The 17,788-nt window shown below is 38.3% G+C and overlaps 1 protein-coding gene across 1 annotated transcript in view; it reads left to right on the forward strand.

The window, feature by feature from the left end:
* LOC115626917 (uncharacterized protein CG43867) overlaps positions 1-17,788 on the forward strand; it is a 157,302-nt gene that overhangs the window by 65,939 nt on the left and 73,575 nt on the right. The window contains exon 2 of the mRNA XM_030522427.1: positions 23-99. Within this exon, the coding sequence (XP_030378287.1) occupies positions 97-99 (3 nt within the window). The 5' untranslated portion in view covers positions 23-96. The remainder of the gene's footprint in view (positions 1-22; positions 100-17,788) is intronic.

The raw sequence follows: 17,788 nt of genomic DNA on the forward strand, positions 1-17,788 counted from the left end.
TTTTATTTTATTCTCTTTGCAGGTAAGCGGAAGACACACAACTGACGGAATTCAAAAACTGACAGCCAAGTTCTTAGCTGGTGATGCGATTCCAAAATGGTTTGTTGTGGCCCATAAGTTGTTATCTCTGATTATTCTATATGGCTTGCGAAACGGCCAATACAGTGTTTATTGAGCGGAATTAAAGATCTGTAATTTGTTTATTTCGAGCCGAAACCTCTTCCCCATTGAAATTTCTATATATTTCTATAGCATGTGCTGCTTTGGCTAATATTTGTACACCGCTTGGGGCAATTAGTCGACTATCAAATACACATTAGAAAACGTGTGTTTGAATGTAAATTTAAATACTCTCCTCCTTTTTTGAAGTCGGTTAAAAACAAAAACCAAACATAACCATATTTTCCATTTTATTTTCAGTGTTTCAGCAAAGGGATAATTTTAATTTTATTTAAAGTAATTCTTACGTCAGTGATAGATTTTGGGACGCATGTTCTTTTAATAATTATTATTGAATAATAATTTAAAAAAGTCGATGGTAAAGATTTGTAAACAATGAAGATGTTATGCCTGCGGTAGAAAGTCTGACGTCCCTCGCTATTTATAGAATATCGAAGCTATTACGCATTTTTGTTGTTGTTTTGAGCCAAGAGGGGAGAGAAATAATTACGTCCAGCATTTTTGGGACTACTACAAGACTAGCAATGTTTCTAATTAATTTTACATAAGATATCTAAAAGGTTGAAAAACTCAAGTCCCTTCGTAAAGCACAATAGAAGCTGAAGACACAAAACTTTGAGAGAAAATGCTTCTGAAGTTTAATCATTTGAATAATATTTAATAATCGGTCAAAAACTAAATTAGTTCTTGAATTCAGTTGTCTAGAAATCTGCAGACTGTATAGCCATATATGTAGGAATCTTTAGTTAGTACAGGGTAGTAAAAATCTACACCACATGCCGTCGCATTAATCAATAGGCTATTACATTTATTCTTCATGTTAATAAAATTAAAGTAAAGTTTATTTACGTCTTCTTCCCAAACGTCTTCTCGCTTCCAAAGTCAAACTCTTATAGCTCAACAGATATATTCTCTTAGCCCACCCTGGACTGCCCATGGCGATAGTTCGTTAATAAGAAAGGAATTCTTGTAATTGAATTAGATTACTAATGCCTTTAAATGCCATTAAATGATATGCCTTTAATCTTTTTACTTCCCGACACTACCTTCGACGAATAGCATCTATTAACAGCATTGTAGTTTTCCAAAATCATGCCTAAATCCATGAATTGCTTAATCATGCATAAAATTCTAGTTAAAAGTCTTTTCGCCTAAGCTTAGAGAGTAACTTCGTAATCCCTGTGCTGCCATAAGATCTAGACAAAATGATATTTCCAAATGAGCTGGCAGCCCCAAAGCGACTCCAATGCCAGTCACCCACCAACCATTAGGCGTACCTGCCAGGCAGACACTTTAATTGAAATTTGAGCCTAAACTTGGTAGGCGCCCTCACGTTGCCATCAAACTGGGTTTTTAATCAAAATCGTGTTCTATAACATGCAGTACAAAATCAAATGCCTCGTCGTCCGTACCTCCGCCCGTCCGCCCGTCCGACCAACCCACCAACTGACTGGCAAGGAATTTTCCTAATTATGCGTTACCTGCACGTACGTGCGATGCGCAACGTCGGCGCCATGAGATTTACAACAGCGTGCCGCCACCATGGAGCTCCTTTGTTATGCTCTTCCAAGTCAATGGACCACATGAAAAAAACAAAAAACAAAAAAAAAACAGAACTCAACTGAAAAAAGGAAACGTATCCAAAAATTCAAATGTGAGCACAATGCGCTGAAAACAATAGGAAACACAGACCACACCAGACCAGACCAGATCCGACCCGACCCGACCCGATCCGACTACACACTACACTGCTCACCATCTGAAAAAACACCCCACCCTCACATGCAGACCCCCTATCCCACGACTTACACTTAAACAGCATTGCTGTGATTAACAATTACAAAACAGCAGCAAAACATTCTACAACACACAGCCACATCCCAACCCCAACCCCACAGCACCCCAGCACACCCACACCCACATCCCCTACCGTGCCATCTCATGAGCGTGCCAGGGTGTGGGGCGTGGGGTGTAGGGTGGAGTGGAATGGTAGTCTGGGGGTGTTGGGGGCGGCGCGGGCTTGCTACGTGCGTTGCCATAAGCGATTTAGCTAATTTTCTACAACGACTAACGCAGAGTAATCGAAGCGTAAGATAACAAAAACAGTTTGCTGCAACGACATGACCACGCCCCCTGCCCCTGCCCCCTGCCCATCTGCCCACCACCCATCGCAACCACTGGCCTTGCTTTTGTTGTTTTTATATTCTATTGTTTTTGTTCTTTTCGTGTCTTTTTGTTCGCTGCGGCTTTTGGAATTTTTTCTCGTTTTTTTGTTGTATTTGTTTTGCTTTTTGTGTTGCATTTAGTTATGTTATTAACATTGTTGTCGTTTTTGTGGTTTTCCTAAAAAGGTAACTTTGTTTAATTTTTTACAACATTTTTCCCCCCATTTTGTAGCTTTAGTTGGCAACCAAAACGGCATTTTGTATAAATAGAGTCAATCTGGCAAAAGCATACCTCTGCTGAAGCTATTCAAATATTATGTGAGATTGTATGACAAATTATTTATAGTATTATTTATTTAGAGTAATTATTATTGCAATTGATAAAAAGGATTGCATTCCAGATTGAAGGCGCAACAGCTCTATTGTAATAATTGCAATTTCTGATTGGATTTATTTGATTTATTTATTTTATTTATTCATTTCATAGACAAACAATTCTGTCGATGAAAAAAAAATCTATACAATAGAGAGCTTAGACTAAATAAAACTAAAGAAATAAAAATGCCTATAAAAATGGAAAAAATATCTAATAACGAATCCGTAACGGTGGGGGAATTTCATTTGCCAGCATTCACAGCAGAGAATAATCAGATATGTTATTATTATTACTAACAACAAAGAAGTGGACATGAAAAAATAGCAATAAAAGATAAAAGAAAAAAATTAAAATTAAAATACTTAAATAATAAAAGATAAAAAAAATTAATTATTTTGTTAAAATAAAATAAATAAATAAAAAATAATTAAAGGCTGACCCGTTGGGGGGAAATTTATTAGACAGTCCGGCACGCTATGTATAAGAAGTATAAAGAAGTTAATATTTATCACTCAAAGTATATATCAAATATATATTTTAGGCTTTTGTTTCGATTGTGAATGTATGAATTATGCATTTTATTAGAAGGCCTCTTAAATGTACATATATCTTAGTATCCTAGGCTATACTAGCTTAGTGAAAATGTATGTAACACTCAGAAGGAGGCATGGCAGATACCCCACAATAAATATATTCTTAATCTGTACGATAAGAGGAGTCGATCCCCCCTTTCAACTCTGTACTGCAGACATAATCCGGATGTAAACTTATGATAATGGAACTGTAAATAACCGCTCCATGACTCGTGTTCTTTTTTCTCCGTTCTTTATTAATTGGGGGTAAGAAAATATGGAATCAATTGCATCCCTAAATTGTACAACAAATAACAATTGTGGTCAGACTTCAAGACTTATTCAGGCTCTCAGTACACAACTGATTTGCTTTAAATTCTTCAGACAAGTACGAGTATTCTTCAACTTCAACTTCCTCCTTCGTCTTCCCATTTTTGTTACAGTTCATAATTTTCCACTGCTCCGCTTACTGCATTCTGCAGAGTCAGCAGCAATAGTGGGGCACTACATAAAAATAACAATAACTGTAATACACTTATGATAATAATAATAATAACAATAACAAACAACGCTCCTTCGCTCTCTCTCTCTCTCTCTATTTAGGTATAAAGCAAGCGCCACTTGGCCAAGAAACAAAACCAACAACAAGAACAAAAACAACAAGTGCACAGGCAGCAGAAAAGTAACTTTGCATAGAGACAGAAAAAGCGATTCGACTAATAACCGTTTGTTTTTATAGCGCAGCACAACAAAAAGGGGGTCGACCAGTCGGCCAGGGGATGCCGACTTGGATTCTTTCTGATGCCGTGCCAGGCTTAGAGGTGTTTCAAAATCAAGTTTCGGTTTCTTCGTCTCTGTTGCCCAGCCGAAGGCGTTTGATTGAATTTTTTAAAACGTTTTGAAGAGCCTCAATCTGGCGGTTGCTCGGCTACACAGCAACAAAAATAAAAAGAAAATATATTTTAAGCCCCGTACCTGCTACTGCATTTGCCAAAAAAAAGTTCAATAATATCGTGAATCAGTTTGTAGATAATATCTACATATATCGTATGAATTACTTTTTTTTTTTTTTTGAGAGAGAGAATTTGTATATTAAATGACTTTTCACATTGGTTATAGTATGCCTGTATGTTCTCAAACTATTTCAAAATGGGGTCTCCTTTAAAAATAAGTGTATATTAGAGCTGGCCATAGGTCGTATTTTCGTTCGAAATGCACAACAAAATGTATTAAAAAATGGCGAATGAATAATTTAGCCACTAAAATAAAATTATGCATATCAAGATAGTCTTAACATATTGGAAAAAAGAAAATCGCTTGTCATTTCTAACCTGCAACCAGTCTTAGATGATCGAGAAATTAAAATCAATAATAGCTCCTAATAGAAATTATAATAATATAATTTTAAAACCTATTATCAACTATATAAGTATGTAGGCAGTTCTTCTGAGCGGTTAGTCAATAAACTACAAATAGTTCGTTCATTTATGGCAGATATAGAATTAAAAAATTAAAAATTTTTTCCTGTTCTGCAAGGTTAATTTTGTGGCCCATCTCTAGTATATATACGTATTAATCAGCGACTCAAAACGGAAACAGAATACATTTTGCTTCAACCTATGTTTACCGACGGACTTATTTAATGAATGAATCGAAAATAAATTGAATATAATGTATATAAAAAGCATCACGAGACGAATCTAAATCTATCCCTAAATTAGAGTTTTTGTGTCAAATAACTGACAATTTTATGGGAGCCCAATTGCTAAATGAGAATGGTGAGTTAGACGTTTATTGTAAGACACAGTTGTTTACTTTGTTTTTAGGTAAATGACCTAATTCTGTCAAAAATGTATTACAAATCCCGAAATAATTAAAATTAAAAATAGTTTGATCGGAGTGTATTTGATTTAAAGTTGTCGTAATAACGTTCAGTATTATTATAACTATTTGCATTAAATAGCTTACAATATGCGCATTTTTTAATGGAAAAATCAAAGAAATTGGTCAACAAGTAATACTTCTGTTAAATTCAATTGCTATGTTTAGATCGGACTCACTCGCATTAGTTCCGAAAATGTTGTTTGTTTGCTGGGAAAGCAAACTTTATATAGCTACTGAGTATTATTATGAAAATAAAATGTATGTTATGTTTCAAATTATTAGCATAATGTTGATATGCCGCTACTACTATACTTGTACAGTTTAGTATCTGTGTTTTTGTCAGTGTAGTCAAATCAACGCTGGGCCACTTCAGGTCGGGACGGTCCTTGCAGTGATTTAGCTCGATGTTGTTCCTCTGCTCAGGCACGTACAACGTCCATTTTGGCGCACCAGCTCTGCATACAAACTGCAAGTGCAAGTGCAATTGTAACGGCCATCAGCTCATGGCGAATGCTGAATGTTGAATGGAAAATGTGAATGGAAATCAAACGTACTTTTGGGAAATCCGACAACGGCACGGCACGGCCAAAACAAAGGCAACATCGAGAGATGGGCACGAACACGAACACGAACCAGACTGACAAACTGCACACTGTAACTGGCACTGACACCAAGTGGCAAGAATAGGGGGAGGCCCACAACCCCCCCCCCCTCCCTTCCTCCCGACTGTTACTGTCAGTTTTTATTTCCTCGCCATGCTTCTTACCTTTTGCATGTGGCTGGCCAGCATCGTCATCACCAGCCAGCCAGCCAGCCAGCCAGCCAGCCAGCCAGCCATCCAGCTAGCCAATGAATCGTTTTGCGCCTTCCTTTCCCCTCCCTGCCTCTCGCTTCCCTTCCCTATTGTCTTGATTTACCGAACTTGCTTAACGTGTGTGTAAGTGAATTAAATAAATTTTGTCGAGTTTCCTTGACTGCCTTTTCACTTCCTGCTCCGTGACTGCGACAGCTAAGACAAATGCGCTTATTGACTTGAAACAGTCGCGCATAAATTTCCCAGCTGCTACTTTGACTTGGAAAACTGTCGCATCGCATCGCATCGGCTCGCATCGGAGTGCATCGTCCACCTGCCGCCGGACAATGTTGCCGCCCACCTGCTTTCTTGCCACAGCCATTGTTGTTGCCGACACAGCTGACAGCCTTTAAAGTATGGTTTTGTATAAATTAACTGCAACTGTCACGGCTGGAAATGTACGGCGAATGTTGTATGTAGCGAAGATTTGTGCTCTGCACCGCTCCCCAACTACACTATACAGCCATACGACTTATCTATTGTCCGCCGCCAACGGTTAGCAGGAGGAGCAGGTTAAATGTTTCGAATTTCAAAGGACTTAAGTGGAGCAGCATTTGCCAAAGTTGCTCAGATGTCGCCATGATTTAATGCGAAAAGAACTTGGATATATGTACTGCGAGACTATGGAAGGGCATATGTTATTACCGAGTTTAATCGCGACTAATATCTGCTTCGTTTTCTAACTTATGCTACCCAGTGCCTTGCCATTACCAGAGTTAGCAGGAAACTTGGCGGAATCAAATATTTACTTATTTATTTTATTTATTTATTTATTCATTTAATTATTTATTTATTTATTTATTTAATTATTTAATTTATTTTATTTATTATTTAATTAATTATTTATCTATTTATCTGTTTATCTATTTATCTATTTATCTACTTATCTATTTATCTATTTCAAATTATGCTTATCTATTTATATATTTATTTATTTATCTATTTATGTATTTATCTATTTATCTATTTATCTTTTTATTTATTTATCTATTTATTTATGTTTGTCAACAAACAGATTACTGTCGACATAGGAGGAAAATATATAAAAATTTGTTAAAAGCATCTTTTAAGCTAGAAAAGCCTAAGAATCTAATCTAATCACATTACAATAATAGCTAATTAACGCCTCCGACCCGGCTAGCTGTGCCTCGTCTCACAGCCAAGTGTGATCAGAGGCGTCAATAGATCTACCGATATAAAAAGAGACAAGCTTAACAGGGAGGAGAAGGTTAGAAAAAAGCTTTAAAAAAATAAATAAGTAAAAGATTAAATAGATAAAATAAAATGGAATCTCAGACCCGGTGGGGGTCCTGGTTAGAGATTTCGGAGAGGGCTGAAAAGAGAGGCTTTAATTAAATATATATGTAGGAGAGTGGTAGAATCTAATACAATATATCCCTATTATGCAGTAGCCCCGTTTATGAAACGACAGTAGAGACACAAAGAGGAGAACAATGAAGGAAAACCAAGTAATGAGCATCTTCAGATCGGGGAGTTGGGTCTGAGTTGTTGAGGAAGGCTGACGTGCCTCTTCTTAGATAAAGAATTGAACAAATGCTAAATCATCGAAACATAGCCTAATATGAATAAATAAAGCAGGATAGTGTGGTATTTGGAGCTAGGTCCTCGAAAACCCACGCAACCGTTTGTTGCCCTGCATATATGCCTAAACTATCTAGGCTTGGACTCTTGAACTACATAGTGCACCTAAGCCCAAGCTTATTCTTCTGGAAGCGTTGTCTTTTATTTATTTATTAAATGCTAGCTTAAAGTTTAAAACCTACAGCTAACAGGGTTAGAATAGCTATGACTACCAGGATCTTAAGCTATTACAATCAATTAAAGAGTAAAGCGTCGTCCTACACGTACAATACTAGAGTAACTAGAGCTGGACTAAAATGTTTAATTTTTGGACTTGTTAAAAGGTCATCAACTTCTTAAACTCGAAACTTGCAATAGAGAATTATCGCAAGCAATCAAGCCATTTCGTAGACCTGGGAGCCTGACTCAGTTCTATTTGGTCGCTGGTACCACATTTAAAATGCTTAGATGTTTAAAGTCATTTCCTAGACCACCGCCGGCAATCACGCACCGCCTGTTTCGTGTGCCGCCAACAGCACCCATACCATCGATATCACCACCACCAGCACCACCAGCACCACCAGCACCTCCACCGGCAGCCGTAAGACACAAGTCTAAGGGCGCCCTCTCATAATTTCGTTGGTAAGTTAGTACTCATTAAAATCGTTAATCGCTACGCTGGCTGTCGTTTCGATTACGCTTTTATGCACTCAAACACTTTACTTTTAATTCATTTCGACGGCGACAGGGGCAAGGACGGGGACGGAGACGGGGATGGGGACAGCGACAACGACAACGACCGGACGGCGAGATGAAACTCCAAGAAACCGATTTGCATAAATTTACGCAATGATAGCGTACCGAGCTGAACCGTTTGGTGCCGTCTCCAAACGTTCCGGACCGCTTGCCTATCTGTTTGTCTTTGTGTCTGCGTCTGTGATGAAACGCTGTCGTCGCCGTGCCTCGGGCCATCGGCAAAGTAGCCCAAAAACACCAATGAGAGTACTGCAGAGCGAAAAAAAATACACTTAATTAAAATTTTTATTACAGAAATTTTGCTTTGTGTCGATAATTTTATGCTTATCATCATCAGCAGTGGTTGGGGCAGAGCTTCAAGTTTGGGTTGGGTTGGGTTGGATTGCGATTGGGATTGGGGGTTCGTGTAGCTTCTTATTTGCAACATCAGCGCGTCGTCATGGCGAGCAGATCTCCACCTCAAAGGCAAAGGTGTTGCAAAAACGCGCCACGAACAATGACACGCATACACACGCAGAATAACAGACGAGGAGCGACAGAAGAAAACATAAAAAACGGAAATTAAAAAGGAAGCCAACGCAGCAAACTCGGAACCCAGCATCCCTCCCACGAGCCGCGAGTAAGCGACATTGCTTTGGCCGCCAACCTGTAACTTGGACCACGTTTGGCGACTTTGGGCTTCCACTCGCATATCTGGGGCTGCCGCCATGGCATGGCGCTTTTTGTTTTGCTTTTAACGCAATTAAAGCGGAAGTTTCATCTTAATATGCAGGAAATTTCATTTCAGTTGCTACAAGTAACGACACCCTTCCACCACCCCCCCCCCCAGGCTCCTCCCGCAAATTTGTCGCATTGTTTTTGTCGCCCTCCGCCCTAACTCACTTCCTTTTTACTCAACTCGAGTCAGCTGTTGGCGTTGTATTCTCAAATACCAACCAGTATTGGAATCTCCAAGTAAATGCATTTGCGTTCGGTTTCAAGTATTGGCAATCATATTTCTATTTCAATTATGGAGCTCTCTAAACAAGGCAGCTTCGACTATTTAAGGGCTATAATGAAATATATTATCATAAGTGTTGTTTGATTACCAATACAAAGCGATTATATACAGCTTTGAATTTGGGGATAGTGGCGATACATAGACTGGCTCTTTCTGCGTACAACGATGTCAATAAAGTTGTATAGATTGAGCAAGCAATGCCTTGTCTAATTCTCAGGGAGAACATACTTGTATACGGTTCAACGCAGTCTATATCCCGCAGAGAAGATATCAAGCCATTGCTCTACCGATCTATGCATTTGAAGTTGGTCTCCGATTTACAAAGTGTGGAATATGGATAGTTAGGATGGGATTATTCTTTCTGTAATGGCAATTGTTTCGTGTTTAATTTGGATATCTGCATAATACTATAATTATAAAGAGTTCAACGATGCACAATTTGTCAACTTTTCGTCGATTTTTATGCCAGCCATTTGTAAAATGTATCTCATATATCCTATACTTGTAGATGGATGTCAATAATATCGATGAGATATTTATTGCTTCTTTTGTATCACTTTTCATTAATTACTAATTGTGGACAGACATTATATTTGTGAACAGTCGCAACAATCGACATTATTTCGGTTTTTATTCCCTATACCCAAAGAGTAGTTTTGTGCGAGAGTGTACATGTAACAAACGGAAGGAGGCGTGGCTGAGCAGGGTGACAAGATGAATGGATATACCCATGCCCGTCTGTCTGTCTGTCTGTCCGTTTGTCTGTATGAACGCAAGGATCTCAGAAAGTATAAGAGCTAGAATAACCAAACTTGGCATGTAGATTTTCCTAATCCCGAGAAAGGGCAAGTTTGTTCATTTTTTTTTCCATTACACATCCCCCCCACTACAATTTGGTAGTCACATCCAGTTAGTTATTATGTGTCCGTACATTAAGTTTCATTATGATAGATTAGAATTAGAAATAAAGTTATAGCCATAAATATTCTTGTTGTTGTTGATGCTGTTTGTCGACATAATTCTGTACTTCACACATACATTTCCACTTGTGTTTGCATTGAATAATTTTTATTTAATTAATTAAATTATTTTCTTTTTTAAGATACAACTCCAAGTTCTATTTGATTGCCATTCTTCGACAAAATGCAACAGTTTTTGAAATTGTACATAAATTGTACGTATTATAAAATAGAGTTGAATTCCCAATACCAGATCATCTATTACCGAAATACGCACAAGACGCAATCATCAACAGGGAACTAAAGAATTAATAAGCAAACTGGAAATAGCAACCATTTCGTAACCAAAGCCCCCCACCTTCATACTGGTACTTATTTTTCGCAGCAACTAGACTTGACAATCTCATCGACCATCGGTGGGACCAAATCGCAGTTTGTTGTAGTTGTTGTAGTTGTTGTTGTTGTTGAAGGTAAAGTCACCCAAACACAGCGATGTGGCCGCATTAGGTTAATTTGTGTAAGTGGTGTAACTTTGCGCTTCATAACTTGTTACGATAACTGCACTAAAACGCCCAATTACGCAAGTTCGCCTTTCAAAAATGGATTGCGGCCAAAATCCTCAACGTTGATTTGGCCAAGTTCGCAGGCATTCCAGGGAGGTGCCCCACACATAAGACGGCACAATCAATTTTTGACAGCCCGCTTTTCACTTTTCCAAAGCCGTGCGGCTAGACCAAATGGCGCCTACCACCAAATGAGTTTCAATCATGAAAACGGCACAACAACAACAACAGCAACCAGAGAGCAACCATCAAACCACCGGAGCCGAACCGAACCGAGCCGAGCCTTAGCTCGCCTTTACCTTTACCTGCCCCCACACAGACAGCTTTAGTTATCGTGCAGGGGGAAGGGGCAGTATAGTGAGAGGCGAGTGCCATAAAAAATTTAAGCAATGCGGCATTTTACACCTTCGCCATCGCCGACTCCGGCCGGGTGCCTGACAAACGTGGCCAAAACGAAACCAAGCCATCCGGGCAGCAATCAAAAGCAATGATTGCCGCTCATAAAAAGAAACGGTTATGTTTATCTGGCTTGCGCCCAAAACGAGTGGGCGGCTGGCCGGCTGGCTGGCTGGCTGGCTAACTAAAAAGAAATTCTAGAGAGGGCGAGGGCGTGGGCGTGGGTGAGGGTGCGCGAGAAGTAAATATTTAATGACAGCCTCAAATAGCACAGCTCCGAGGAGGGAGCACCTCACCCCATCCTCACCAATGCGCCAACCGGGCCGTGCTCCACCTTTGTCGGTCATGCGTAGGTGGCGTGCCGGAAGCTAATGGACTGCCAGTTGGTCGAGCTCTTGCCCCGCCTAACCCAGCCACATCGCCACCATCGGAACCACCAGCACCACCAGCAGCAAGTAGGCAGAGCCGGTTTGTTGTACTTTCTGAACAAGTGCCAATGCTTTTCATGGCCTTTTATTCTATTTAATTTCAGTTTTATTATGATTATATTTTCAAACATGCAGCGTGCGCCATTTTCTTAACGAAAATTACTTAATAAAAACTTTTTGTTGCCATCGCTCCCATGGCCTGGCTTATAAAGTGTTAATAGCCGTACATGCTTCAGCAGAACTGCACCGCAGAATAAGAGAATAAAGCCCATTATGTCTTCCAGCATGCTTCGCGCATCATTCAAAAACGAGCAACTCATGACCATACTCTACTATACTCGTATATACTATAGTACAGTAACAGGCATCTTTCCAGCAAAAGTGGACTAAATAAACTTTGAAAACTCTTGCTGCAAATTAAATATTTTTAAATTTTAAAATTACTTTCTGCTAAAAATGGGTTCTGTAGAAAAAAAAAAAAATATATATATATATACAAGGACGTAGGCAGCTTTTACCAAAGGAAGGGGGGGAGGGGGGCCAAAAAATTAAAATTTTGATTAAATAATGCAGGATGCATTTAAAAAATAACTTATGCATATGATCAATGAAAAAACTTCAACAAATCCAACTCAGATCCATTTAATCTGAATTGAATCAAACCCACGTCTCCACATTATTACTTGTGATTTAATATCGTCACACTTTAAATTTTATATTTTATATTAAAACACACGATGGTGCAAAATCGATGGTAAAAATAGTTAAATCTACGTGTAAATATTGAAATTTCCGTGCTTTTTTTATCAGTGTAGCATTTCGTCTCGCACAATGATTGCCATTTCAATCATATTCCGATTCAGTTTGTTCAATATTTTCGTTTTACTGTTATTATATAATCGAATGGCATCCATTTCTTACCAAACTTCAATTAATGTTTTGATGGCTCGAAGTCTCCTACGAAAAACCTGAACAAACAAATCAGGGAAAGCAAAGCAAGCCAATGCTTTTCAAATAAACCAATATTCCAATATTGAAGTTAACACGTTATCCGTATTTAATATTCCAATTGATTTCACATTAAAGGCCGCAATAGGAAATAAGTGTAACTAAAGCACTTAAACATACATTGCCACGATTGGTGTTTGAATTTGTATTTCTTTAAGAACTCAAAAGTATGGTTATATTTATTTACGAACAACTTGCTGGCAAATTACGTACACTTTCAAAAAGATTCTACACTTAATTTGGTGCGAAATATATGTGTATGGAAAATCATTATTATCCATCAAGTATGAATAATTTGGACTGTATGTCATGAATAAATGTAATAATACAGGCAGAAGGAAGCATCTCCGACTTCATAAAGTATAAGTAGTATAACTAGTATAGAGTATAAGTAGTATAGCTAGTAAAAGTAGTATAAGTATTTTCTTCATCATCATCATGAGACATCTAGATCCATCCGTACGTCCGTCTGTATGAACGCCTGGCTCTTGGAAACGGCTGAGCCTACATTGACGAAACTTATTATCAAGACTATCCAAGTCCCTAAGCAACACGAGTTTATTTTATTTTGACTTGTGTAGAAATTTTTTTTGCATATTTGTTTATAGCTTAAGCAAAGCTCTCGCCAGTAACGAGTTGTATGCCGAGTCTGCTAAAGCAAACTCGAAGCTCAACTGATTTTAATGAGCAATATGAAAATATTCTGATGAGGCTAGATGTGGATATCTCTAGACACATATGTCTTAAGCAGAGTAATAGCTCTGTGGGACTTGTTCGTCACTTTAATTGTGCCGCTCTGTCACATTTTCCAAATTAATTTGCTGTCCACCTTGTGGCAGTATAAATTTGTTTGTCAACTGCAATGCAAGCATCTGTGAGCTTGAAGCGAGCGCTCAGCAGCAACAACAATAATAATAAACAGAGGTAACGAAATATCTACACTTTACACGATGCCAACATAGGATGGTCTATAGGCCACAGGTTGTGTGTGGACCCCAAGCAGCCCAGCATGAGGCCAGTGCCACTCAGCAGGTTTTCAGCAAGCGTCCACAGACCCCAATGGCAGGCGGACAGCTTCATTAAGCGAGGGCGTGTTCATGTAGGAGGGATGGGGGACGGTGGATGGGGGGATGGAGGACGGGGTGTGCAAACTTTTCAATTTCTTTTGCAATTTTCCATTTCACTTTGTATTGCAGCAGGGCTGTGTATATTTATCTTACATTTTTCAACTGACCCAGAGCGTGGCATCATTGCCAGCAACACTACCAACCACTACCTGCAGAGGGAAGGGGGGGGTGGGTGCGAAGCAACCACTCAGTGCACTCGTCCACAACATTTTGTGCAAATTGAAGTATTTACCTTTTGGTCAAGGCACTGCAAACTACCTATCTACATAGCAACCAGTTTTTTCTTTTTCTTTTCCCTTTCTCGCAATGCTTCTCCAATGTCGTAGTACTCCATTTCAGCTTCATTTGCTTTATGTAAATTTCAAAACCCATTCCGGTTACCATCTCCACACCCATTTCCAATCCCATTCCCATTCCAATTCACGACCAACAGCAGCTTTCAATGATATTTCCCAGTGCTTTTGGTTGGTGCTAGTGACTTGCATTCGCCAGCTTGTCTCTTACTTTATGCTCTGCTGCCATGTTCAGCTCCAACTGCAGCAACAGCTTCAACATCAGTAACAGTAACAGCACCAGTACCAGTACCAGCACCCACACCAGCACCCACTCCAGCAACATCACCGGCACCAGCACCTGTCAGACAGTTCCCACCCACAGCCAGCCATTTGTCTGCTTTCTGGGCGTGCTGGGCGATGGCGTCGCAGTCAACGTCGATGTTGGCGTCGTTCAAACAAAACGTTGGGTAAGCGTTTGCCAAAGTTAAACCAAGAACGTAACCAAACGCAGCGGCGACAACATCCTTTTCATTCCACCCTTTACCACCCTCCACCTCCACCTCCAGCTCCTGCTCCTGCTCCTGCTCCCCCACCCAGTCGCCAGTCTCCATATATGTATGTACGTAGGAACCATCGTCGCACTGCACTAACTGACTATCGCTTACTGGCTGGCACGGCACATGTCTGCACGTTTTTTCCTTCATTTCGTCGTCGTTGTCGTCGTCGTTGTCGGAGGCTACGAAATTGCATGGCGCTGGAAAATTGTTCTGGATTGCGCTCTGCGCTCAGCTTTGGCGGCCATTTGTTTCTTGAATTGCGGCGTGTTACGTTTCATTTTCAATTTTCATGGCATTTGCTTTTTTGCGCCTTTTTATCCCACTGCCAGCGCACAAACGATTTTAAAAGCTTACCTACACTATATATCGCACATACCTACACACATACTCGTCTGTATGTATAGTAAGTACACTCGCCCTCCAACTGCCTTAAGTTTGACGGAGAAGAACTTCGAAATAGCTTCCTGTTGCTCCAGCAATTAATTTAATTTGAGTTCATTTTTTGTAAATTATAATTTATTATTCATAATTGTTCATCAATGATTGTTCGCAAATGTAAATTTGGATTGAAAAGAATAGCTAGAAAATGGTTATCGCTTTCGGTCATAAAGCTATAAAATTGCTTACAAACCGCTCTGAATAGCTAAAAAAAAAAACCAGCTAAAAATTGCAAGAAAACCAATTAGTTGTTGCTAAGGTGTAAAAAATCCGCCTGAAAATGTATAGAAAACCCACTAGAAATAGAGAGAACAAGAGAACAAGCTCGACAGTGAAATAACCTGTACCCAGACACACTTCCGTCACTGAGTTATATTCGCCCCTAGTAAAAGCAAAAAGAAGAAGAAGAGCTGACATGATGAATTAAAAGCAAAAGCAATAGGAAGAAGAAGAGCGAACTTGATGCTCTCGGACCTAGAAGAATCTGGATACCAACTTTGGTTGTTCCAGCTTTTATGGTTTCTGAGATCATTGCGTTCATTAAGACAGACGGACTAGCAGACGGACGGACGGACATGTCTAGATCGATTTCTCTCGTCATGCTGATTCAGAATATATATACTTTATGGGGTCGGAGATGCTTCCTTCTGCATGTTACATACTTTGCACAAACCTAATATACCCTTTTTACCCTACAGGTAAAATAAATAAAAAAAATAAATTAAAGTGCGGAGTACAAAAAAAATCGCGTCTCATAGCACATAAAAAAAGCTCTCTCCTTTGAGTAGTTATTAAAATTTCATTCATGTGCATCAAATAGTAGCTGAGTAATGACAAATTTTGTTATTCCTATGTAGAGGGTCGCGGTAACCACCATATTTCGAAAGATCATATATCTAAAGGACATAGTTATCTCAAGTGCATTGCAATCTATTTTGAATGCATTATCAATTATTTGAAGTGTGATGTCATCCTACAACTTGTCCCACTGTACCAGTGCATTTGAATTCCTAATTAGGCCCATTGTACTTAGCAGCTCGGAAATCGCTCGCCTACTTGTCAAACTGTCAGAAGTCTTCTTCTAATGTGCTGCTACAACTTTCGTCATTCAACGTCTGTCGCTTGAAGGGTGCAGACCTCAGTTGAGTCGTTTTTTATTTTATTTATTTCTTGGGTAAACTTTTATTATTTTTAATGAAATGTTTTATTTTAATTTCTTATTTTCATTGCTGGTCTTTTAAATAAATTTTGAGTGTCCGTTCGTGGCCTTTAAGTTGATAGCATACACTATAATTGATGTTTATTTTCATCATCCATTTCCATGGATGTAAACTATTATTATTTTAACTTTTATTATTTGATTTATTTATTTTCATTGCTAATCTTTTTAATACATTTTGAGTGTCCGTTCTTGGCTTTTAAGTTGATAGCATACACTATAATTGATGTTTATTTTCATCATCCATTTCCTTGGATGTAAACTATTATTATTTTAACTTTTATTATTTGATTTATTTATTTTCATTGCTAATCTTTTTAATAAATTTTGAGTGTCCGTTCGTGGCTTTTAAGTTGATAGCATACACTATAATTGGTATTTATTTTCATCATTCATTTTCCTTGGATGTAATCTATTATTATTTTAACTTTTATTATTTGATTTATTTATTTTCATTGCTAATCTTTTTAATAAATTTTGAGTGTCCGTTCTTGGCTTTTAAGTTGATAGCATACACTATAATTGATGTTTATTTTCATCATCCATTTCCATGGATGTAAACTATTATTATTTTAACTTTTATTATTTGATTTATTTATTTTCATTGCTAATCTTTTTAATACATTTTGAGTGTCCGTTCTTGGATGTTAAGTTGATAGCATACACTATAATTGGTATTTATTTTCATCATTCATTTTCCTTGGATGTAAACTATTATTATTTTAACTTTTATTATTTGATTTATTTATTTTCATTGCTAATCTTTTTAATAAATTTTGAGTGTCCGTTCTTGGCTTTTAAGTTGATAGCATACACTATAATTGATGTTTATTTTCATCATCCATTATTCTTGGGTTTTTCGAGTAAACTATGAGTGACTGATTCACTTTTTTATTTTCTACTCCGTGATAACTTAATTTAAATAAAATTTAATGCTAAATTCGTATTCAATGAACCAACGCCAGCTGTCAATTGCAAAGGGTTGTCATACTTGTATTTTAAAATAATATTTTTTGGTACAATGCCTTAGTGACCAGCAGCACTAATGTGCCATATTCCCCATGTTTAAGGCTGTGATTAAAATAAATTTAGTTTATTCCTTTTTTTATTATGCTGCAAATCGGCCTGAAGCTTAGGCCATATTACTACAGTTTGACAATACTTGTATTATAGAAGTGACCAGACCTTTTACAGAATTGTAAGACAGCAAGCAATTTTAAATCATGCTTATGACGTCACCGTGATTCGAACCGAGTAACCGAACTGCTAGCCTGTTGAGCTACACCAGATATGTAGAGGGGCGCTGTAGCGCCCACATTTCGAAAGAGCCTAAACGTAAAGGGCATTCTTATCTCAAGTGCATTGCAATCTATATTGAAAGTGTAATGTCATTCTACTACATGTCCCACTGTGCCAGTGCATCTGAATTCCTGATTAGGCCCATTGTACTT

The sequence above is a fragment of the Scaptodrosophila lebanonensis genome, unplaced genomic scaffold (assembly GCF_003285725.1).
Source record: "Scaptodrosophila lebanonensis strain 11010-0011.00,11010-0021.00 unplaced genomic scaffold, SlebRS2 tig00000089-arrow-pilon, whole genome shotgun sequence".
Lineage (NCBI taxonomy): Eukaryota > Metazoa > Arthropoda > Insecta > Diptera > Drosophilidae > Scaptodrosophila > Scaptodrosophila lebanonensis.